At 40.4% G+C, this 25,733-nt stretch overlaps 1 protein-coding gene across 2 annotated transcripts in view; it reads right to left on the reverse strand.

The window, feature by feature from the left end:
- The window catches only part of ENPP2 (ectonucleotide pyrophosphatase/phosphodiesterase 2), a 60,420-nt gene extending 34,907 nt beyond the window's left edge, over positions 1–25,513 (reverse strand). For both annotated transcript variants that reach the window (XM_081326019.1, XM_081326018.1), the window contains exons 1-9: positions 25,410–25,513; positions 24,525–24,630; positions 14,444–14,599; positions 12,879–13,004; positions 9,148–9,208; positions 6,974–7,071; positions 5,181–5,260; positions 4,358–4,477; positions 2,706–2,761 (exon numbers count right to left, since the gene is read on the reverse strand). In XM_081326019.1, the coding sequence (XP_081182145.1) occupies positions 2,706–2,761; positions 4,358–4,477; positions 5,181–5,260; positions 6,974–7,071; positions 9,148–9,208; positions 12,879–13,004; positions 14,444–14,599; positions 24,525–24,630; positions 25,410–25,478 (872 nt within the window). In that variant the 5' untranslated portion in view covers positions 25,479–25,513. The remainder of the gene's footprint in view (positions 1–2,705; positions 2,762–4,357; positions 4,478–5,180; positions 5,261–6,973; positions 7,072–9,147; positions 9,209–12,878; positions 13,005–14,443; positions 14,600–24,524; positions 24,631–25,409) is intronic.
- Between the last annotated feature and the right edge of the window lie 220 nt (positions 25,514–25,733).

Consider the following 25,733-nt stretch of genomic DNA (forward strand, 5'->3'; position numbering starts at 1 on the left):
CATGAAACCTGAGCTAGATCATTAATTTCTTACAGTCTTCATCATTAAGATCAGATGCTCCATTTATGAGCTTCATGTGGTGACTCTTCTTGAAGCCACGTTTACATCAGAAATGTCTGCCTATTACAAACCAGCTTAGCTGCATTGCTTCCTCAACACCAAATCCCAGGAATCATGGTTACTAAATTATCTAAGGGAACACCTGCTGCCGGCATCAACTTCCCATCGTCCTGTGCCTTCTCAGGGTGCTGACGGTTAAGGAGTGCTGGCGGGTGATCCCCAGGGGGAGGGCATTCTCTGTGGGCGCGCCTGCCCTTTGGAATGATTTACCGGTGGAACTTCAGACCGCCCCCGATCTGTGTACATTTCGCCGGGATCTGAAAACCTGGTTTTTTGATCTATCAGGCCTGGACTGAAGGGGTTTTAGCTTTTAGTATTGTTTTAATTGTTGGGCTTATGTAATTTAATCTATTTTAATTTATACTATTTTTATATTATATTTTATGCTGCCCTGTAAACCGCCCTGAGTCCTTCGAGAATAGGGCGGTATAAAAATTTAAATAAATAAATAAATAAATAAATTCTCAGCTGAAAAAGATGCCTTGCTTTTCTTCAGCAAATTAAATGTAGCGGACTGCTCATAGGCCCTGACAGTTGGCAAACTTTCTTCTCCACTGTCTGAAGCTTGATGGGATTCTTAAATTGTAGTTTTGAAAAATGGACAAGGTTTTTGGTTTAATCAAGGGAGACCAGAAATATTAAAACTGGGGTCATCTGGTCAAGCCAAGTGGTGGGAAATTCATGATAAATACATGAAAGTATATCCTTAAGAATGTGTAGCTCAACAAATGAAATGTAGGTCAACAACCAATCTTTGCTTCCCTATGATGTTTTAGCAGCTGTCAGCACAATAACTTTAAAATAATAGGAAATATTTGTAGATTGGATTTTAGATATTGGCTGTGGTTTGTTCTCCAAGCTTATTTTAATATAATTCCTGAACATTTTGTTACCAAACTAGGCAATACAATCAGCAGTTTTTTCCTTGTCCTATTCTCTTTAGCTCAAGACGTTTATGAGCTAAAGAGAAGAAAACAAGAAAATCCTGCTGCTGATGTTACCTAGTTTGGGATTGAAACGTTCAGGAATTATATTAAAATAAGCTTGGAGGACAAACCACAGCCAATACAATAGCTTTAATTTAAAAGGAGAAATAACACACATTCAGAGTGGATAAAACTATCAATGTCTACTTGGGATTGTGGCTAAATACTACCTTCAGCATGACATATTGCTGGCTGTGTAACAGGCCACAACAAGAGGATCCTGCTTTACATACTTACAACCAGAGTCAAAATTATAACAAGACCCCCCCAAAAAATTCTTGCAACTTGGATTTGAAGTGCAATGGATTCTCCCCACTTGGGGTCACATGATTGCATTTTGGGTGCTTGGCAACCAGCCTGCACTTATGGCTGTTTGCAGCATCCTGCAGTCATCTGACTGTCATTTATCTTCTTCTTTTTTTTACCCCAAACCGGCCTTTACTTCCACTTTTGGACAAAAACAAAAACCCGCCCATTGCAGAAAATGGTTTGCTTAACAACTGCAGCATCAGTTAACTGTCATGGTGACTTGGTTAAAGACCGCAGCAAAATATCGTAAAAATGGGTCAATCATGTGATGACCCACTTAACGACTGGCATGACTTACAAACATAATTCTGGATATTAGTCATAAGTCGAGGACTACTGTACTCATGCCTTCCTTTTATTCATGTATTCCCGTCAGCCTTCTGACCACTAATGCCAGATGACATTGGTTGAAACAGCAGAGTATGTTAGATTAGGCACAGTCACAAAGTACTTGCTAAGTGAAGGCTGGATAATACCTTTACAACCAGAAGACACACAAAACATTTGGAAGATGGTAGGAACACTTTTACCAACATATAGAAAAACAAGCTAGCTCATTCCAACCATCACTGCAGATCACTGATTTCTCATCCCTGGGTCAATTGAGTCCTGGAAGAATGTTCAATTAAGCATTGCAGAAAAAGCACTATGTAAGTAACTAGGTATTAAAAAGGTAAAGGTAAAGGTTCCCCCGCACATGCGTGCTAGTTGTTTCCGACTCTAGGGGCCGGTGCTCATCTCCGTTTCAAAGCCAAAGAGCCAGTGCTTGTCCGAGGACGTCTCCGTGGTAATGTGGCCGGCATGACTAGACGCCAAAGGCGCACGGAGCGCTGTTACCTTCTCACTGTAGTGGTCCCTATTTGTCTACTTGCATTTTTACATGCTTTCGAACTGCTAGGTGGGCAGACGCTGGGACGAGTAACAGGCGCTCACTCTGTTACGCGGCACTCGGGATTCGACCCGCCAAACTGCCAACCTTCTGATCGACAAGCTCAGCGTCCTAACCCACTGAGCCACCGCATCCCTATAACTAGGTATTAAGAAGTAACAAAAGGAGCCCATTCTAAATGTAATTTAATCTCTTCTAAAGAAGCAAGAACAGAGTGGAAAATGTGCTGATTTAAAAGCCATTAACAGGTAGACCAACGAAATCCATTTTATCTTTGTTTGAAAGTTAAGGCCTATTCATGTAAGAACATTTGGTTCTAAATGCCTACCTTTAGGATTGTAGCTTTGTTACTAAATCTCTTTTGTGTTTGAATTTTCACTTTCTAAAAAATCAACACTTACTTAGACCAAAAGAATGTTCCAGCTTTCACGCCTTGCTTAGCAGCAGTAATCCATATCTAATGAGGAAAATGTAATCAGATTACAATGGCTCAAAATATCTGTTATAAGAACAAACTTTCCTGCAACAAAAAAAATGTTTTTAAAAACCAACTAAAATGGATCCAAGAATTAGGTAGCATTGATCAAATTCCTAGAAGAATTTAGAACCAGTAGTTTAGATGAGAAATAGAACATAAAGCTGAAGAATAAAGCTACATAAAATATATAAAAGAATGCTCAAGCAGTCTTAAATTATTTTCAATCTGAGAGGATCAGAGGGTCCTCTTTCTAAAGGGTGCTAAGTAAGGATCCTTTCTGAAAATACCTGATTGAATAGAAAGATGATAATAACACAGTATGGAAATGGCTAAAGAAATAGCTTGAGTTAGGCTACCTAAAGTGGCTATCCATAATTATGGATAGGATAATTATGCCTCTCAAAACAATATTTAACATATGGTAGAGATGCATATCAGTCATGATCTGAAGGGATTCTTTTGGTTGGTAATAATGTTTTCATCTTTCCAAGTGAGCTTTTTTCCTCTGGGTGTACCTGTTCATATATACTGAAGAAATGCTTTTTATGGATAAATACATAGACACACACCCACATCACTTAAACAAGTGGAAATCTTCAAAGCAGCTGTGTTACCTCTTCAAAGGACATGGCTCCTTATTGTTCAAACAGCCAGTTCAGAAGGCACTCTAAAATGACCCTCCACTAATAGGCTTACCTTATTAAATGGTATGAAAAAGATTATTTAAGAGTACCCTCAGAAGGAAAAGGGGGAAAAATATCAATAAATGTGGTAAAAAGAAATCTTGTTCAATATGCAGCTTCCCTACTTTGTCAGCCCAGAATTGTCAAATCCAATTGAAGACAGGCCTGGAATTTCCGTACAAGTGCCCTTTGTAAATGTGTGTATTTTAATAAATGACTATTTTCAAGTTTTCAAAGTAGTTTCATAAGTCTAGAAAAAGACATAGCTGCTTTAATCATTCACAGGTTTTACATAATCTAGGGTATATATTGTATGTGGTTGCCATGCTTCAAAAAGGAGCAGGGCCAAGACAAAAAGAGAGAAAAAGAACAGAGTAGAGTAGAGTAGAGTAGAGTAGAGTAGAGTAGAGTAGAGTAGAGTAGAGTAGGAATAGGAATAGGAATAGGAATAGGAAAGGATAGAATAGAATAGAATAGAATAGAATAGAATAGAATAGAATAGAATAGAATAGAATAGAATAGAATAGAATAGAATAGAATAGAATAGAATAACAGAGTTGAAAGGTACCTTGGAGGTCTTCAACCCCCTGCTCAGGCAGGAAACCCTATACCAGGGGTAGGCAACCTTGGCTCTTTTATGACTCATGGACTTCAACTCCCAGAATTCCTGAGCCAGCCAAGCTGGGTCAGGAATTCTGGGAGTTGAAGTCCATGAGTCATAAAAGAGCCGAGGTTGCCTACCCCTGCCCTATACCATTTCAAACAAATGGTTGTCCATTTGGCATAGACTGAATTAAATACTGACTGAAATTAATTGCATGTAAGAGAGTGAAAGCAACTAGCTATCAGATTTAACCATAATGGACCGAAGTCAAATAAAACTGAAACTTACCGGTTGACCTCCCCACCATCGGTGATTGAATTTCTCTCTCCCTCGAAGGTTAAAGATAGCATCAAACACAGGGTCATACATTGAGTTTCCAATTATTCCATGAGATTCGGGATACAGTCCCTTTGAGCAAAAGTAAATGAGTTAATCAGATCAGAAGTCACATTGTATTACCTAGAATTCATAACATCTCTTTTTATCTTATCGTTGTCCTCTTCTTGTGTCTAAACGTGCTACTGAAGCTTCCACTTACAGTCAAAGATCATTCTGCAGGGTCCTTGGATCTCCCTGAGCTTGTGGTTTTCTTGCGGGCGTTTCATTACCAAACTAGGTAACATCATCGGTGCTACTAGACGTGAAACGTCTGTAAGAAAACCAGCAAGCTCAGAAAGGCCAAGGACCCCACAGTTCAATTCTGAGCTACAAACAAAATGATCTAAAGGTCATTCTGACAGAATTCCCCAAAACAATACCCTCCAGATTAGGGATTTCAGTTCCATAATCAACAGCCAGCATGAATAGGATGGAGCTGAAGATGCATTATACTTCCATTATCCTATGGAACAATACATCTTTAAGCCACAAGTCGAGATATATTTCAGTTATTAGAATTTGTCTTTTCTCAACTCTTCCTAGATTACATCATCTTGATTATTTCTCTACCCCATGAATATAGACGACCATCCTCAAATTAATGTTTTCCTGTTTTCCTCCAGTTCAAAAGAGGAAAGACGGCGATATATTCCTTAATTTCCTAGTCATGCTAATGCATAAGAATTATTTTTAAACATATTTTTATGTATACATGAAGAAAAAGAAAACTTACAGTTGCCAGAGTGTACAAGTTTGGGAAGGTTTTGGTCGGATAGACAGGTCTCATGTAGGGGGCATGGGTTCCACAGGATCCTGAAAACAACATGGTTCAATTCACAAAACATGCTAAATCTTAAAAATTTGTTAACAATGCATAATATAACAAATATAACAAAGTAAATGTACTGTTATTTAAAGTAATGATTTGATTCACGTGGTATAAGAAGAGAATGGATGGGTTCCCACAAATTATTCAACTCAACTATTCAACTATTAGTTTCTCTAATATATTGATTCTGCCAACGTGCAGTATAGATAAGAGGATGGATCATTTTTTAGCAACATAGAATCCAACAATCAAAAAAGGGAAGATGTGTATCCTTCTAGAGTAGAGTTCATTTCTTGAAGATGACCACATTTTTACCCAGGCATCTGGTCAAATTTTAACCCATGGAGTACAATTGCAATACAGGTTTTTTAAAAAAAATGTGTCATTCCATTAAGTGAATGAACCTTTATTGTCAAAGTACAACCATGTATACATTGAGATTGGCTGAGCCTCCCTTCGTGCCCTCACCCCCAACTCACAGTGACAACAAACCCTCCATCTTGTTACACCATGTGAGCTAATTGCACAACACACCGGCCTCACAAGTCAATCATACATAAAGTTTATACAATTATTTCCCGTTCAAGAGCCTAACAGCCCATGGATAAAAGCTGTTCTTCAGCCTGTTGGTATGGCTGGCTATACTCCTATATCTCCTACCCAACGGTAAGAGAGTAAAGAGATACCTCCAGGGTGTGAGTCATCCCTGAGGATTTTCCTCACTCTTCCAAGGCATAAAACTTCCAAGGTATAAAACTTCAAACATTTCCAGGCTCATTGAACACATTCTCAGACATATATTTGGGCACACTATAAAGCTGGATGTATCACATCTGCTTTGACCAGAGGAAGGCTTATGTGACATTCCTCATCAAGATGTCAACAGCACATTGAACTGTTACAAATTCAATTTTATGTATGCCTCTTGCTTTGAACCACACAACCCAAAGTATGACATTTTTCACAAGAATTAAACAAGACCATGCAAAAATTTGAATTATACATGGATTGTTTAGAGATATATAGATACAGATATATAGATATACATATAGATATACATATGCATATTTGTCTGTGTGTCTGTTCCTTGGAATTTGCTCTGAAAAAAAATAGAATTTTATCTATTGATTTACTTCTCAGTAAACACCTCTCAAGAAAGGCTGTTATATACATTTTCATCCTATGCTAAACTGATGTGTATGCGAAATAGAACATTTCTTCAATTCAATTGGTCATACAGACAGCCAGATGTTTAGATTGGATATGGCATGTTTATTCATCTATCAAGTCCTTGCCAGGGGGCTGGGATAGGCAGATGTTGATGCTTGGTGGTGTTACAAGATATTGTCACAGAATGTAAGCTGTTCCAGGTCAAGCAGCCTTTTGCAACTGACTAATTTTGTCAATTGTTGATGGTGCTCAAGTGGTCCTGCAGATATTTAGGGATTGCACCCAGGTCTTCCATCACTATGTGTTCTATCTTTGCTTTTTGCCATAAGTCTTTCCATTTCTACTTGCAGGTCTTTCTATTCTGTGATGATGCTTATTATTATTTCTGTTTCCATCCAAACACTAATGGAGCCCTACCCTCTTTATTGTATGAGTTCAGGCAAAGTTGGCCAACCCAAACCCACAGATGTCATAGCCAGTCAAGAGCTTAACCATTCTGAAATATACTATTCAAACTGCACACTTACTTAGCTTCTCAATATTGCGCATCACCTTTTCACCTTTCTTCATGTACGATGCACGGAAGCCATCCACAGAGAAAATGATAAGTGGAGGGTGACTAAAACTAAAGAATAACAATAATTTAGTAAGCCAGTAGTAATGACTGCAGAAAGAGCATGCAAGAGAGAACAAAGGCAATCCAATTAACAAGTTTTTAAAAGGTTCCTAGGTATTTTCATCTGGGATACAGATGTTACACACATTCCCAAGAAAAAGGTAAAATGGCTATGGACATTTTGAAAGCACATATTCCAGAGTTTAAGGCAGCTTTTTCTCATCTCATTCTAGGAATATTTTACGGTATAACCTCCAGCTATATATATGAAATGTGAAAACAAACACAAGTAATAAATAGGTAAATTCAATAGATAGATAGATAGATAGATAGATGGATAGATAGATAGATAGATAGATAGATAGATAGATAGATAGATAGATAGATAGATAGGATAGAATTTACCTATTCAATATATATATTGAATTTACCTATTTATTACTTGTGTTTATTTTCTATTGGTTTAATGTTGTACGCTGCCCAGAAAGTGACATAGGTTATAGGTACTATGATATAAACAAAATAAATAGAAAAATCAGGGAAGCTAACTTCAAAATTATAGGAGATCAGATCTTAGCATAGATTAGATCTTATTAGGACCAGATTAGAAAGAGCCGTTTTAGAATAATGATCATGAAAATAAAAATGCATAAAATTATTGAAATAAGATAGAGATACTTGATGTCTTTTCAAAGCTCGATATTTTTTCAAAGAGATTTTTTTAAAGCATCGCCTGTCAAATTTTCATTTGAACCTACATTTATCCTGACACTTTGTTATTTAATCTGAAAAACTACAGTTATGGTATATCAGCAGAGCCATAAATCACAAACATGAATGCTTTATGCTGCATTAAAAAAAGAGTTGACAATATTTTGTTAAAAATGCATCTAAGAACATGGCATCAATTAGAATCAGTAACCACATAATTATATCCATTTCTTGATTTGTCTGTCTAAATAACGTCCAGTTACTTCTGCTTTAATGGGTATTTTAATAGATCTAATAGATTTAAGAGATTTAAGAGATCATTAGGGCAGACTAAGGATTTAGAGTGGAACCACAGCAAACTTAATGGATGGCATTTTAATGATTCTGCTTTCAAACTGTATTAAAGAATACAATCCAAATACAGAGAATATTTTTCTAAGGAGCACACAGAACAGTAAGCTATCATGCTGTTGTTATGTGAATCTGGCTTCCCCCATTGACTTTGCTTGTTGGAAGTCAGCTTGTTACAAATGGTGATCACATGACTCTGGGACACTGCAACTGTCATAAATACATGCCAGTTGCCAAGTGACTGAATTTTGATCATGTGCCCATGTGGGCATGCTACAGCAATTGTTGTCAAGGTTCCAACTGATGAACCCAGCCGAGCAAGCACCATCGAGACGATTCGATCTCTTAATGCAAAACTTTATTGAGTACATCATTTCGGCACAAATGAAGCAAAACCAGCTCTGGCTATTTCCTGTGCAACCCATTACAGTTAAAATATAGAATTCTCCCTCCCCCTATTAGTGCAGATCATATGGTCCAATCAAGTGTCAAGATATTGTTATGAGAAAGTGTTTCTGCGTGTTTGCAAACATCTGCTGAAATGACCTTGGTTCACATGGGCTGACTTCTTGTTTTCTGAAGCCTGCATTCCATTTCCCCTTCTCCTCCCCACTAGTGCACTGGCAAGCCAAGAAGCAATAATGGTGGCAACATCACACACGCACTTCGAGCTTGACAGTTGTAATATGAAAATCGGTCACAAGTCAATTTTTTTCAGTGATGTTGCAACTTCAAACAGTCATTGAACAAATGGTTTAAGTCAACAAAGGGTAAGTCAACTTGCTAGTTGTATTTGGTCCTGGACACACAAATCCTATGGTCTTTTGATCAGCATGTCTTGCTTCTTATCGAGTTGGACAGGATGGATTTGGAAGGATATGAATATATTTAACTTCATGCTGATTTTTGTGGATCAGGAAATTCCCATGTTAAAGAAGTCACACAACACACAACTAAATTGGCAACCAGGGGAAGCCAAAACAATTTCTTATTTCAAGTAAGTAAATAAAATGAAGAACTTACCCTGCTGGGCATTCTGGAGTTCGAATATCCTCACAATCATCCATGACCCAGGGAGTGTCTCCTAAAATTAAAATACATGTAATGTGGAGTTGGGTTAGGTTTCAACTAAGTCATGTGCATTATAATTGACTAGATTTATTCTCAGACATTGGATTGCAACAGCAGGACTCCTCTCCATTCCCTATATTGGTTCAAGCCCCAATGTGGTATCTGGAGTGACCATGTGCATACCAGCAATGTTTTTGATGCCTACCAGTTTCCTCCCTACCTAATTTTTAAAGTTTATTTTCTTTTTAAAAAAATAATAATTGGAAATAAGCATGCCAAAAAATCAAGTGCCAGTTTCAAACCAAGCTGGCATTTCTAGCAATGCTTCTGGTTTCCAAAAGGTTGAAGTTGCAGTCTGATGGTTAATGTCAGGCATGAAGAATCAGGACCACACATTAAGCTCCAGGTACAGTAAGCTGATTTATTGCTCATGCTTATATACAAGTATCTAGTTGGTGCTAGATAAGAGTTCATGGAATTCAAGGGGAGTTGGACGTAGAACATTTGTGGGAACATAATGACTCCAGGCTGATTACTCTCTTGACTCTACCCCCAGGCTCACCTGTCCTTCTGCTGTAGTTAGAAGGATGGCCGCTGCAGTCATGACCACTGTCTTTTGAGAGGGACCACAACCTGATCTCACAAATCCAAAGGTGCCCATAAGCCCCCAGAATTTGGAAACTATGCAGATATGTCTAGAAGGAAGATATATTGTATTTGCTAAGGCAACAGCACTCTGTTGGCTTGTGAGTTACATCCTATTAATTGTAACTTAGTGTATCTGCAAGTCAGGTAACCATGACCTGTTCAACAAATCATGATATAATACAATCTTGATTTAGTGAGATATGTGAGCTGAGCTTTTGTCTAATGTATGCTCACTCTAATTTTGCCAAACTTCAACATCAAGTAATCTAGTTGGGATCTCTAAAAAGTAGATAATTTCTTAACAAGGTCTGCAGGCATATATGTATCACATGCATTCACATTATTAATGCCACTCTGAACCAAACTCTGGGAGAATAGCTGTCCTCATGGCCAGCTCATCCTTGCCTTTAGTGTGACAGCTTCCAAAATCTTGCCTGAAGAGAACAGTGTTGCAAGATGCAAACTTGGACCTCATGACGTCAATTAAGGAAAATAAAATCCTCAGCTCTCTCCACTTAATAGCAAGCACAAATGCCAAACAAACTCCCAAAGTTAATATTATCAATGGAAACAAATTTTGAAGGGATACCTATGTTTGTTGGTTGCAGCAGGGACAGAGAAAGCCTTGTGGCACTTACAGACTTGTTATGACACAAGCTGTCATGGATTAGCTTTTATGGAGCCACAGCCTTTTTTGTTTTTAGCAACAGAAGTCCATGTTTGTATTATAGGGGATGCAGAACAGAAATCTGAATTAGTAGGGTTAGGAAAAAGGCACCGTTCTGGATTCAAGTAAGAGACAGAATAGATGCATTTACAAGAGGGTGTTGTTGTTTTTTAAGAAATAAAGTTCAAAAGATATTCAGTGGTAGAACATTGACTAGTTCAAAATAAAAGAGCTTTGCTCACAGAACAACCAAAATGGTCGGGCTATGTTTAAAGAGTAATGTTTGAGGATCATATTTATTTGAACAAGCCGGCCTGGTCTGATGGGTTTAGGGGTATTTTAATGTTATTGTATTAACGTATTGAATTGGGCTGTAATATTTAATATTTTTTAACTTTTATATATTTTATTGTTTTGCCCTGTACACCGCCCTGAGTCCTTTGGGAGAAGGGCGGTATAGAAATTAAATAATTATAATAATAATAATAATAATAATAATAATAATAATAATAATAATTATTATTATTATTATTATTATTATTATTATTATTATTATTATTATTAATTATTATTATTTTCACGTTGACCTTGAATAGAAGAAACAAGTAGAGAGATAAAACAATGTTCCTCTGAAATAATGTATTATTTTAATGAAGAGCCAGTTTGGTCCATTGGTTAAGGTGCTGGATTAGGAAAAGGGGAAACTAAGTTCAAGTCCTGGCTTAGATCTGGAGACCAGTTGGGTGATTTGAGGCCAGTTACATTCTCTGGGTCCAAATCATTTCTAAAAATGTGGCCATCAAAATTGCATGGAGCTATTCAATCTCCTTTTGGTTGGGTCTAAGTTATGGAGTCCTTCCTCTATTCCAGGGGTAGGCAACCTTGGCTCTTTTATGACTCGTGGACTTCGACTCCCAGAATTCCTGAGCCAGCCAGAATTCTGGGAGTTGTCATCCATGAGTCATAAAAGAGCCAAGGTTGCCTACCCCTGCTCTATTCCATTCATTTCCCACTAAAGGTCCTTGGCCAAAAATAAATAAAAAACTTACCAAAACTGAGGAAGTTAACCCATAGGTAGAAGCAGAAGAGCTGGGTTAATGGCAAAAAAATAAATAAAATCTGATCCTATAGACTCCTTGGGGCTGCGCAATGACTCAGCGGTTAAGATGCTGGGCTTGTCAGCCGGAAAAGCTAACCGTCAAGGTTAGAGACTCAAGCATCACGTGACGTGATGAGCTCCCATCCGTGTCCCAGCTCCTGCCAACCTAGCTGTTCGAAAGTATGCAAACGCGAGTAGATAAATAGGTACCACTCTGGTGGGGAGGAATCAGCACATGGCCATGGAAACATCATCAGGAAGTGTTGGCTCAATGGCTCTTGCAACATTCCTTACAGTCGGCAACAACTAGTGGAGTAAAATCCACCGGGACTCTTTTTACAAACTCCTTAAGAAGCGGGCATCTTTCTACGGCGTTCAGACCGCCATGCACTAAGCAAGAATGGTTATGGTTATCACAGGACATGCTTTATCAGGGTTGGACTGCATGATCATCCATGCAGAACTAGTAGCTGAAACAATTCAAAGCTTCTTAATATGATGGCGGCGCCTGGAATGGCTGCGGCTGCATTGGCTCTTGAAGGCAAATAGTTTTGGGAGGGATAGTAAGGGCTATAGGCCACATGATCAGGAAGATTTTAATGTGTTTGAGCAACATGGTGGAACTAAGGTAACATACGACATACGACCAACAATCTTTGCTGGCATGGCAAGTTTCTAGTAGCTTTGGAACTGTTGGTGAGACCGTTAAAAGTCGTTGGCACTGTTTGAATTTGTTCTACCAGCAGCAAGATCTGACTGCTGGCCCAGTGATGGATTGTATTGCAAATCAGGGCTGTTTCCAGAGGAGACAGAGGAGGAGAGGACCTGGAGCTTATGGAATGAAGGAACTGGATGAGGCTGTCGGCAGGCCCAGAGGAAGGGAGTGGGGCTTTTGGAGGAGTTGGTGGCAGCAGCAGCGTGCTCCAGGGGCGAAAAGAAGCAAGGCCTCTTTAAGGAAAAGGTGGAAGAGTCAGGATCAGAAAAAGGAAAGAAGGCGAGGTTGTCAGAATACAAGCGAATTTGAGGGCTAATCCACATGGAGCCCCATTTCCATCTGTCCTGTGTGCTATCGTTCACTCCCTAGAGACTAAAATGGACAATGTGAAATTTGAGCGGGCCACGAACAAGAAGTATATATCGGAGGTGGTGACCCGTTGAGAGCTGTATGCAACGAAATTTCATTTTGATGTATGCCGATTGGTGTACATTCAAAGTGACAATAAAGTTATCATTATCATTATATACAGGAAGAAGAAGAAAAAGGCATACCTTTGCAAACCACTTGATAGTTACTACAGCAATCCCCTCTTGATAAACAGTCTTCTGAACAGTGGCAGGCATGATCTTCGTTCCTGGTCTCTCCACAGCGCTCTTTGGTACATTCCCAACCACCAGCTGGTGTCGTCACAAGGGCAGAAATGTTTTAAAAACAAAGCAGCGCATTTTGAGGCAACAGAATTGGGCTATAATCACTCAGGATCACAACACCCTTCACTGAAGTCTGTGGTGAACATTCTAAAAAGGCAGTGCAGAAGACAAGGGCAGATCTATGAAGCTCTGCTTCATGACCGTAGCATGGAAATACACAACCCTTTTCTCACAACTATAGATAAATAATTCTGGGCTGAAACGAGTTGCCATGTTGGTTCCATATTTTCTAAACAGCGCTCTAAACCACTGTTCAGTTACCAGATTGATTCTCCACAATGACCTCATTCCAACGTTGCAGCTAGCCCTGATGTGATTTAGAGTCTGTGATTTATGGTTGAACATGCTTGATGCCTAGCCCACATCTCAGTTCCTTATCTATGAAAAATAACATTAGAAGGAAAGTGAGTACAGGCAGTCCTCAAGTTATAACCGTTCGTTTAGTGACCATTCAAAGATACACTGGCACTGAAAAAAGTGACTTATGACCATTTTTCACACAACCATTGCAACATCCCCATGGTCCCATGATCAGAATTCAGTCCCTTGGCAACTGGTTTATATTTATGACAGTTTCAATGTCCCACGGTCATGTGACCACCTTTTGTGACGTTCTGACAAGCAAAATCCATTGGGAAGCCAAATTCACTTAACAACTACCGGTATGTTACTCACTTAACAACTGTCTCACTTAGCAACAGAAATGTTGGGCTCAATTGTGGTCATAAGCTGAGGACTACCTATAATAGTTCTGCCTTTTTTCTCCTTCTGTGACAAAAGTCTGACAAATTTGATCCAATTTGATACTTAAAACATACAGCAGAATTCAACATGCTTAAATATTCATGTTTTCTGGCCATGTTTACATGCAAGGTAGTCACAAGAATGAAAACCCATGGGTTCCATTTCATATCTAATAGTTTAGCACATTGTCCAAACCTCTGATTGCTGTAAGTCTTCCAAGTCAAGATTATAAACTATTTAAGCCACATCTCTTTTGAGGAAAGGATGGAAGAGTATCACAAACACTTCTACACTTGTAGTGATGACTTTATTTTTCATACAGATCTTCTCCTGTATGAAAAATGAGTGGAGCACTGGACAATGCAGGAAGATTATAAATGGATGAGGCCATTAGCAGACTTTTGTAAAATGTGTGTGAATGAGCCATGATTATTCCCCAATAAATATCTTGTTTGGAATGCTTTAGCATCAGTGTCGCATGCTCATCAAGTATTGTCTAACCAGAATGATTGCAGAGCACTGTTTCCACTTTCCCCAATGCTTTTTGAAAAGGACCAACAGTCATGCAAACATGGTTAAAAACACTGCTTGGTTAAAAACAGCCACGATAACTCCTCATTAACATAGTTCTTTCTATGGAGCAGACTTAAGTTGCATCCTACCTGTCTTTAAACACAGTTCATCAAAGTCAACACAACAGCTGCTATAGCTCTTGCACAGATTGTCACAACGGCACTTTGGAGCCTCTGCTTCATCAAGTTCAAAGCATCGGTTTTTGCAGGAGCCATGAGTACTGATCCAGGGGGAATCGGATAAGACTAAGTATGAGGGAAAGAGAGAGAGAGAGAGAGAAATACTACACCATAAGTTAAGTCATTATTGGTTGATCAAAGGTTATTCAAAGGAGGTTAACCGCTCAATTGCTTCATCCAAGAAAAATAAAAGAAGCATACAATAAAGAGAGCTAAGAGATAGATGCAAGGGGGAAAAAATAATCAAATAAAGAGTAGCTATATCTCTCCAATCACTTTTCTTATCCTGGATTAACCTGCAATAAATCAAAGCTGCATATATTCTGTGCCAAAAGGACATTCCACATATTGCATGAAAAACCCACATTTTTACCAAAGTTATCCAAATTAAAGACTGCGGACCTTGGGTATAAAATAAGTAGACTGTCAGAGAACTGAACTGAACATTATTTGGCCTAAAGAGGAGAAAAAAAACAGGACAGAATGTTACAGAAAGTAGGTGCCTTGGAGGAAAGACTCACATCAAGCTAACTGAGTTATTAGAGATGATCCTAGAATATAGGTCTTCAGTAGAATCTAAGGGGACAACTGTGTTTGCATGAAGAGGCATGCCTGGCTCCAAGTTGTCATTCTGTTCTTTAGTAGAATAATAGAATAACAGAGTTGGAAGAGACTTTGGAGGTCTTCTAGTCCAACCCCCTGCTCAAGCAGGAGACCCTATACCAGTGATGGCGAACCTTTTAGAGACCGAGTGCCCAAACTGCAACCCAAAACCCACTTATGTATCATCAGGTGCTGGGTGGGCGTGGCCCCTTGAGTGGGTGTGGCCAATTGGGCGGGCAGTGGTAGCTGCAGACTGGATGGGACTAAAAAGTTCAATCAATTCCAACTTTGCGAGAACTTTTTTTTCCCCACGAGAAGTTGATTAATTGAACCTTTTTTTGGGGGGGTACATGGCGGCAGAGGCCTAAAGGGAAAAGGTTTTATAAAACCCAGCTGAAGGCCTCGGACTTCTGCGTGCCACCTGTGGCACCTGTGCCATAGGTTTGCCATCACGGCTGTATACCATTGCAGCCAGTGATGGAGCCTCCAGTGATGGAGCACCCACAACTTCTGCAGGCAAGCTATTCCACTGGTTAATTGTTCTCCCTGTTAGGAAATTTCTCCGTGTTTCTAGGTTGCTTCTCTCCTTGATTAGTTTCCCTCCATTGTCTTCCCTTCTGGTGCTTTGGAAAATAGGTTGTAAAGGTAAAGGTAAAGGTTCCCTCGCACGTGCGTGCTAGTCGTTTCCAACTCTAGGGGCCGGTGCTCATCTCCGTCTCCGTGGTCATGTGGCCAGCATGACTAGACGCCAAAGGCGCACGGAACGCTGTTACCTTCCCACCGTAGTGGTCCCTATTTTTCTACTTGCATTTTTACTTGCTTTCAAACTGCTAGGTTGGCAGAAGCTGGGATGAGTAACAGGCGCTCACTCTGTTACGCGGCACTTGGGATTCGACCCGTCAAACTGCCGACCTTCTGATCGACAAGCTCAGCGTCCTAACCCACTGAGCCACCGCGTCCCCCTAAATAGGTTGACCCTACTGCAATTAGACTGAAGACTCTTTCCCAAGGAGGTAGGTGTACCTTTTCCCAGGATAATTGAGAACTGGATGCCATTTTTAAAGAGATACGATCTTCCTTTATAGGTAAGGATCAGCTTCTAAGAGTCCTTCCCATTCTGTTCCCAAGGATTCAGCAAAGAAATTAAGTTGGATGCTATCCAAAAAGCAATCACTTAAAAGAACAAAAACACACTCTTTTTGAAAAAGGACACCCATGTCTCTGCCCAATCTAGTAAATCTCTTCTCCCTCTGAGAGAGATTGAATAGTGTCACAATTAAAAAATTTTGTTTTATCTTGGGTGTCTTCCTTAATTGTTCTGCAAAATATTAATGGCTTCTTCTCTCCTCTTGTTGGCCTTCACCATAGGCTATTTTTAATATTAAATAGTTGTGGTAGCCTTTTTTATTTCTTTAGTATAAAATGCTCATTATTCTTATATCAGAGCAAACATCTGAAGCCGAAGTGTGAAACTTGAAATCTTTCCCAGGAACAGTGAAGTATATTTGATTGCTTGTAATAAAGATATGATGATGATACGGCTTATTGTTTCATTTTTCCCATGTGTTCTGGCTTAATCTAAGAGGATCATGAGGACAGAAGGATTATGTTTAATAAGTATAAAGACAGAGTTTGTTTTTTTAAGAGCTAATCTGTTTTCAAAAGATGGCGCCCGTCCTTCGCTCCTTCCGACGCGATCTGAAGACCTACTTGTTCGAACAAGCCGGCCTGGCCTGATGGTTGATGGGTTTGGTTTTATTATTGTTTTAATGTATTTTAATGTATTGTTGTATTGGGCACTTTGTTTAATCTCTTTTTAATTTTTGTATTCTTGTATTTTAGTATGTATTGCCCTGTTCACCGCCCTGAGTCCTTCGGGAGAAGGGCCGTATACAAATAAAATTATTATTATTATTATTTATCAATTCTAGAACTATTAGTTTAATCAAAGGAAGCAATTCAGGGCTTGGGAGAATATGTTAGGCTTGACACCTCATTAAAGTCTAAAAACACATTTAAAAATAATTCTAAAAACTAGAAGCCATTGAATTCCTTTAATTCTCATTGACTTTGAGTTTCTCTACTGATTTATCAAAGTGCAGGATAACATTTTATAAGATGACAATGCTTTTTCTCATGCCCTCTCTTTAGTTTCATTTACCTGTTTTATTTAGCTTAGCTGATATACAAAGTTTACACAATTGAGGTTTTTCTGCTTGGAACTATTCTAGCCTGCAATTAAAGTTGTGGGCATTATTACAATTGTTGGGGCACAAGCAGCTTGGACAAGTCCATATGGAATTGTTTCAAAGTAAAATGTAAGCAATACTGTATATAAAAGAGAGGGGAGAGGGAGGAGGAGGGGAGAGGGAGAGGGGAAGGGAAAGGAAAGCGAAAAAGGAAGACGTTGTTTAAAGAACAGCTTTCCATTTTTTTTTAACCTAAGACACAGTATTCTGCTTACTCTGACCTTGTATGGAATTTCATGCTTTTGTTCAAGTTCGGGTTGAGAAACCAACTTCATGAAAAAAAAATAGCTGCATCCTTTTGTTCCCAGTTGCTGTAGGGTAAATTTACCATATGACAGGAAAAATTACGGCATGATGGAAAGAATGCAATTTTCTATTTGTTTCCTTTGGAGATTGATTCTAAGATTTATGCAAACAATGTTGATATGGTCTCCAAATGCTGGGGTCACTGACCACGCATTACAACTGAGCATGGGTCCAGCAGAGGTCACATTTTTATCATCTGTTTAATTTTACAAAAATTAAATAAAAGAGATGCACTAGGACAGGGGTAGGCAACCTCGGCTCTTTTATGACTCATGGACTTCAACTCCCAGAATTCCTGAGCCAACTGGCTCAGGAATTCTGGGAATTGAAGTCCATGAGTCATAAAAGAGCCGAGGTTGCCTATCCCTGCACTAGGACAACCTATGACAAGATTATAACTTAGGGGGTTGCCTTTCAAGCTAATGATTGTCATTCTATTGGTACTTCTCAAGATATTGAGATGGTCAGTCTGTCCTGTAGGGATCCATGAACTCTAAAATCAAAGCATCTCTTTGCTGCTGGTATAACACGGGAGTGGAGTAGAGCTGTCACCTTGAGGAAAAGCATAGGAATTTTGTTTACTATCAAACAATAATTTCAAACAATAATTTCTGTCCTTGATATGGAAATAATAATAATAATGTTGATGATGATGATGGATGAGGAAGATTACTACAAATACTTGGGCATCCTTCAACCTGATAACATCAAGCACACTGAAGTCAAGAAAAAGATTACAGGTGAATACATCAAGAGAGTAAAGAAGATCTTAAAGTACAAACTCAATGGAGGAAATACCGTGAAGGCAATCAACACCTGGGCAATTTCAGTCATTAGATACACAGCTGGAATAGTGGACTGGACTCAAGCAGAACTAAAAGCAATGTATAGGAAGACCAGAAAAATAATGACAATGAATCATGCCCTTCATCCACGCAGTGACATTGACAGACTCTATCTACCAAGGCAAATAGGTGGACGTGGAATACTGCAAGTACATCAGATAGTTGAAGAAGGAAAAAATGGCTTTGGAAGAATATCTGAAGGACAATGATGAAGATGCACTGAAATTATTATATCAGGAAGGCTTACTGACTACTGGAGAGACCAAACTGGCCTACAAGAAAGACCAAATGAAGAACAGAATAGAGGCATGGGAAGACAAAGTACTACATGGCCAGTACATTAAAAAAATAGCTGGGAAAGCAGATAATAACATGACCTGGCAATGGCTAAGAGCAGAAAAGTTGAAAAAAGAGATCGAGGGACAAAAGGACAAATGCGTACAAAGTCAAAATTGAGAAGACAGCAACAGACAGTAAGTGCCAACTATGCAAAGAAGCTGAAGAAACAGTGGACCACCTGGTAAGCTGCTGCAAGCAGATCGCACAGACTGACTACAAACAGCGGCATGACAAAGTAGCAACAATGGTGCATTGGAAGATCTGCAAGAAATATCATTTGCCTGTAAGCAAGAACTGGTGGGATCATAAAATAGAGAAAGTCATAGAAAATGATAAAGTTAAACTGCTCTGGGACTTCAGAATTCAAACAGACAAGCACCCGCAACATAACACCCCAGACTTAACAATTGTTGATAAGAAAGACAAAAAAGTCTGGATAATGGACGTGGCAGTGCCTGGAGACAGCAGAATAGACGAGAAAGAACTGGAGAAGATAACAAAATGCAAAGACCTACAAACAGAAATAGAAAGACTGTGGCAAAGGCAAGCAAGAGTAGTACTAATAGTAATATGCGCCTTGGGTGCAATCCCAAAACAACTGGAGCCCCACTTGAACACCATTGGCAATGACAAATCGCCATTAGTCAATTGCAAAAGGCAGCCTTACTAGGAACTGCTTCCATCCTGCAACGATATCTATAATACCATCAAACATCCACGTCTGCCTATCCCAGGTCCTTGGTAAGGACTTGACAGGTAGACAAAAATGTCAAATCCAGTGTGAACATCTGGTTGACTGTGCGATGATCAATAATAATAATAATAGTTGGAAGGGACCTTGGGGGTCATCTAGTCCAACCCCCTGCTCAGGCAGGAAACCCTATACCATTTCAGACAAATGGCTGGTCAGTCTCTTCTTAAAAGACTTCCAGTGTTGGAGCATTCACAGCTTCTGGAGGCAGGTTGTTCCACTGGTTAATTGTTCTAACTGTCAGGAAGTTTCTCCTTAGTTCTAGGTTGCTTCTCTCCTTGGTTAGTTTCCGTCCGTTGTTTCTTGTCCTGCCTTCGGGCGCTTTGGAGAATAGCTTGACTCCCTCTTCTTTGTGGCAGCCCCTGAGATACTGGAAGACTGCTATCATGTCAACCCTCGTCCTTCTCTTCATTAGACTAGACATACACAATTCCAGCAACCGTTCCTTATATGTTTTAGCCTCCAGTCCACTAATCATCTTTGTTGCTCTTCTCTGTACTCTTTCTAGTGGCTCAACATTTTTTTTACATCATCCAGTCCACAAACTGGATGACCAAAACTTGTTTTCATATTACAGACAAGCTAGAGCTGGCAACAGCATTTCCATTAAAAATGGGATATTCTTTTTATTTTTTATTTATTTTTATTTTAATTCCATTTATATCCCGCCCTTCTCCGAAGACTCAGGGCGGCTTACAAGCTTAGCAGTAGCTTTTTAATTAATTCATTTTTTTAATTAATTAAGCTTAATTAAGCTTAATTAATTAAGCTTTTTAATTAATTCATTTACAATAGAAATGTTCTTAGCTGCTCCAGCTCTCTACAGCATAAACATAAGCCCAGACATTGACATTGCCAATCTTTCAGAATGCAACCTAAATGGAAATTCTATCAAAAAAGCAGAAATTTCCAATTGTGCTTATTCTGTTATTCCTTCTAATTTCATATATGACAATAGAAGTGATTTATTTTATTTTTTTAAAAAAGGTTTTTAAAAAAACACCTTTTAATGGCAGATGGCAAGAGAGGCCCCAGTTAATGACAGGCCACAAACATGTGGAAAATTCTGGATTTAGTCCATGGTTTTCCCAATTTAAAAAAAATGAGAAAGAACCCTACTTAAGAATATATAAACCAGTAGAATACAATAATCTTGTAAAAAAACAGATTTGTTCTCCTGTGCTGGTCTATGACCGTAATAAAGATTGAATTTGAATTGAGACTTGTCCTCAAATCCGCCACCTAAGATGATTGTGTGTTACCTATTTGCTTTGCTTGAATAGGAAGCAATTTGTGTAATGTTATACAAACATTTATAATAGGAATACTGCTGAGTAGTGATGCCCTGTAAGAGGACAGAGGGAAATCAAGGACAAAACTGGGCTGTGGCTTTTCAGAAGTATAGATCAGCAGTTTCCAACTCGTGTTCTACAAAAATGCATCAAGGACACAATGCATAACATTGCAAAGCAAAGATCCAGTGTCAGTAATGACAATGCAATGTTGCAGTGAGCAGAGTATCTCCCGTGTAGCTAAAGGTTTTCTTTCCCAAGCGTAAGAGAAGCTACTCTGTTAATGTAAGCCTTAAGGTTCTGTTTCAAAACAACCACAATGGAAGCTATTCATTTCAGGGACCGGTCAAAAGAAATCAGATAAATCAATAAAGGAGAGTATTTATAGCTTAGGGTTGAAATGAATGATCTTGGTGCTCTCTCACTAGTGCTGATGATATTACCTAGCTTGGGTAATGAAACATCTGCAAGAAGAGATTGGAAAATCATTTGCTTGAAATGGTATAGGATTTCCTGTCTGAGCAGATGGTTGGACTAGAAGACCTCCAAGGCCCCTTTCAACTGTTATTCTGTTCTGTTCTTTTAAAACCACCAAGCTCAGAGAGCACCAAGGACCCCTCAGTTGTGGTGGCGCAGTGGTTAGAATGCAGTATTGCAGGCTAATTCTGCCGACCGCCAGCAAATTGATCTTGACCAGCTCATGGCTGATTCAAGCTCAGCCTTCCATCCTTCTGAGGATGGTAAAACGAGGACCTCTGTAAACCACTTAGAGAGGCTGTAAAGCATTGTGAAGTGTTATATAAGTCTAATTGCTATTGCTATTACTCAGTCAGATAAATGCTAGATAAGCAAATTAAAACTAGAAGAGGGATAACTTAAGTGTATTCTGTGCAAGCTTTAAACCACATTGTTTACACTGAGCTAAGAGATGGGCCACTCTGGATCCTAAACACAGTGATCCAATGCAGCCATCACTTATCTAAAAGCAGCATTTCCCGAAAGAGTTTTAATTCAGCAGTCAGTGTGGAAGAGACTTCCAAGTCAGTTATAATTCCTTAATGGTAGCTGGGCTGTTTTAATAATTCCAGCCATATGTTTGGAATTTGCAAATACTGCCACCAGCACCTGCAAGGATATTGCAAGCGATCTCCAGCAACAGATGGAGAAAACATTTTCCACGTTACTTAGAAAGCAGCTGGGTCAGACAGTAGAACGTGTTCAAAAGCAATGCAAAGTACTTTCACATACAAGCCAAACTCTACAGGGATGTAAAAAGGCCTCTGTCTCAAACATCTAGGCTGCCTTCTCTGAGAGACTGCTCCATCTGCAGCCACCCTTGCTAATAATAGGAATCATGTGTGCTTATCAAAGCCTAAGACAGATCCTTTGATCTGGCATTTGTTACTAGTTAAACCTAACTTATCCAGCATACTGTAACAGCACTCCCTTCTTTTCACAGACAATTGTCCAGCTCTCCCATTTGTGATACGGAGCGCAAGGCTTTCTGGTCTCACATTCTGTACATCCTGTTTCCATTACTTTGATACATTAGAAACAACTTTGGCAAGGGCAGTGCATACTCACACACACACACACACACACACACACACACACACACAGAGAGAGAGAGAGAGAGAGAGAGAAAGAGATGGTGATCATCATAATAGAACCAGCAAGTTGGCTACAGTTTCACTTCTCCAGTGCAAACAGGCTTTGTTCACTGTAAACAAAGGGGATACTACGGCATAAGCAGAGCATATTTTGCAGGTCCCTCACATCTATTCTTAAGGAGCGTCAACAGCTGATATTTAGTCGATCCAAGCTGTTTTTACTGCATTACCAAGAACTCCTTCAGTTGTCATCCCAAAAGGAGCCAGACTTGCCTTTTATATTTCCAAAAAAAAAAAAAAAGATTTTGATGCTCTGATGCTTAGGAATACCCACTGTCTGAAATGGTATTGGGTCTCCTGCTTGAGCAAACGGGCTGGATTAGAACACCTCCAAGGTCCCTTCCAATTCTGTTATTCTGTTCTGTTACTAGTTCTGTTGGTAGAGGACAGGAAGGCCTGGAGGAACGTTGTCCATAGGGTCGCGATGGGTCGGACACGACTTCGCAGCTAACAACAACAACTAGTTCTGTAGATGAATGCATTGTTTCTAAGATTTTAATTCAATTTCCCCAATTGGTGCCTCTTTTGAAGCCTTGGGGGATCACTCCCCCACCAGCTAGTGCAGCATTAGCCATGCTGTCTTGGGGAAAAAGAAGGGGGGGGGGGAAACAAGAGCTGGAAGCCAGCACATCTGGAGGGCTCCGACTTGGAGAAGATTGCATTAAAGCCAACTTCTCCTCTTCCTTTTGTATCAGAGCAAAAAACTACCATATGAGTCAGGAATACCAATACATCTGAAAACCGCTGATCGGTACAAACAGAAATATGCCACAAGATTCTTTCTTAGACCAAGGAGACAAGTTGCCAAGAGTGTTTTAGCCAAGCTCACAGAAATATCTTTCAAAATTAGGGCCAAATAAAAGGGGGAAATGGAAAGTTCTAGAGGCGTCAGAACAGCATTACTATATTGAAAGAAGGATGACAGATGAAATGAGGCTTTGGCGTCCCCAAGTTACATCTGTATATATTTTCAAGTCTATAGCATCACTATTGCGCTGCTTGGTGCCAATTTATGTAATTTGGGCTTTTGTGAACGGAGGTACATTTGCTTCTCGTGTACAATCACCAGTGATAAATGGTAAATAAATACATGACAAATGTGTTTATTTATTTATAAGGAGTAAACAATAAATCCATCACGATTTTAAAAGCTATTCCAAGGAACACACTGTCCATCAGAAAGAATGGAAGGTCACTCCGTAGTCAATTTGCAAGTTGTATAAAAATACTGTAGCCCTTCCCTTCCCCTGTTTTTTAAACAGATCGGAGATGTTGAATACACATTTTGACAGGGATGTAAGAGGGAGTGCAGCAGTCTCAGCTAGCCTGCATTTCGTTCCCCCTGAAACTAAAGGAACCCAACTTTAAAGGAGAACATCTGCTCTCCACAACTTCCAAAATGAAACACCTGCTTTTCTCTGTCCTAATAACTCTCCCTCCCCTCATTTCATATTTCCTCATTTCTACTTTGCAGAACAGGACTATCCAGCAGATAATAAGAAACCTCTACCTGGAAACAATGTAATCCAACAGAACAAGAATTGCTCACATTATTACAAGGATGGGGGTGGGGGTGGGGGGGGAACTGCCTCCACCCAAATATGATCCATTAGATTTTTTTTTTTAGATCCCAAGAATCATGCTGTGCACACAAACACACGCACCTCACATCAGCCTCAGCACCTAAATGGAATATGCCTGTCTCAATCTCTCTCCCACAGAGAGAAGTAAATAGGTTACCTATAAGCATGTTCTGAAGGTCAACCAACGCAAGCTTTTTCACACAACCTTTGACATATTGGGGGGCAGTCGAAAGAAAAAGACAAAAAAAGCTACATTTTAGGACCCACTGTTCCCCCATCCAAGCCTCCTCCTCCTCCTCTTCCCCCCCCCCAAAAAGGGGCTGCAGAAACGGACCCTTGAATCCACATTATACCTGAGTCCGGACCCTCCTCCCCAAATTCACCAGATCTTCTGAAACGATGAGCTGTAAATCCAGCACAGACGTTCATGCCCAAAACCAAACCGAGCAAGGTGGTTACCTGTGGGGGGGGCAACAAAAAAAAGAGAGAGGGAGAGAGAGAGAGAGAGAGAGAGAGAGAGAGAGAGAGAGAGAGAGAGAGAGAGAGAGAGAGAGAGAGAGAGAGAGAGAGAGAGAGAGAGAGAAGTTAATAAAACGAAGCAAGCTTCGAGGTCTTCTTTTTTTTCTCCTCTTTTTTTTTTGTTTGGTTTGTTTGTTAAGGACATTTCTACGATTTTGCAGCAGAACAGAAAACAGCTGTTCCGACGGCTCATCCCGTCTCCTTGCCGAAAGAGGAAAAGTCACACTTAAGCGGGGACAGATTCATCCGCCACCAGCCTGGAGTTCCAGGATCAAAACACCCGTTTCTTGCCTGGCATGGGGGATTTTTTGTGGGGTGGTGGTGTGCGGGCTACCCCGATCCCTTCTTTTGGGGGGGCAGCGGCGCTTTTGGCCATGCCGGGCCACCCAAAAAGCCCAGCGGCTCCTACCTGATAGAGCCGCAACCCGGTAGCCTTGGCCATCCTCTTCCAGCTGCCCGGCCGGGGGAAAAAACCTCCTCGGTCAGGGAAACCGAGCCGCGGCGCTCTTGTTTGCACAGGCTATCAGCTACCACTGAAGCCACCTTGGGGAGGCTGACCGCCTCCCTCGGATTTGTCCAGGGGGAGGGTTCATCGCCTCCCGCTTCACAAATCGCAGCGCGCCAGGGCCCCGAAGCCGCAGGCGTCGCCCGCCCCCCCCCCGCCCCCCGCGACGCGGGAGCCCCCCCTCCCTCCCTCCCTCCCCCACACGCGCACGCACCCCTTTCGGGGCTCCCGTCCGGGCCGCGCCGCCAGGGGCTCGCGCCGCCGCCGACGCCGCCGATGCCATGAAACGTCCGGATCCTTCGCGCCAACGTAAGCGGGATTGGGAGAGGGCGCCCGAGGCTGTGCGCGCGCACTCCCCATCGCTGCCTCAAGAGCGGCGGCGGCGGCGAAAGGCGGGAGCGAGCCAGCCAGCCAGCCAGCCAGCCAGCGGCGGACTTAACGGTGGGGAAAGCGAGAGCCAGGTTTCGGCTCGGAGCGGACCCACCGGGACTAAGGGGGTGGGTGGGTAAGGATAGAAAAGACTGGACAGTCACTTGTC

This window comes from Vipera berus, assembly GCF_964194415.1.
Source record: "Vipera berus genome assembly, chromosome: 3".
Lineage (NCBI taxonomy): Eukaryota > Metazoa > Chordata > Lepidosauria > Squamata > Viperidae > Vipera > Vipera berus.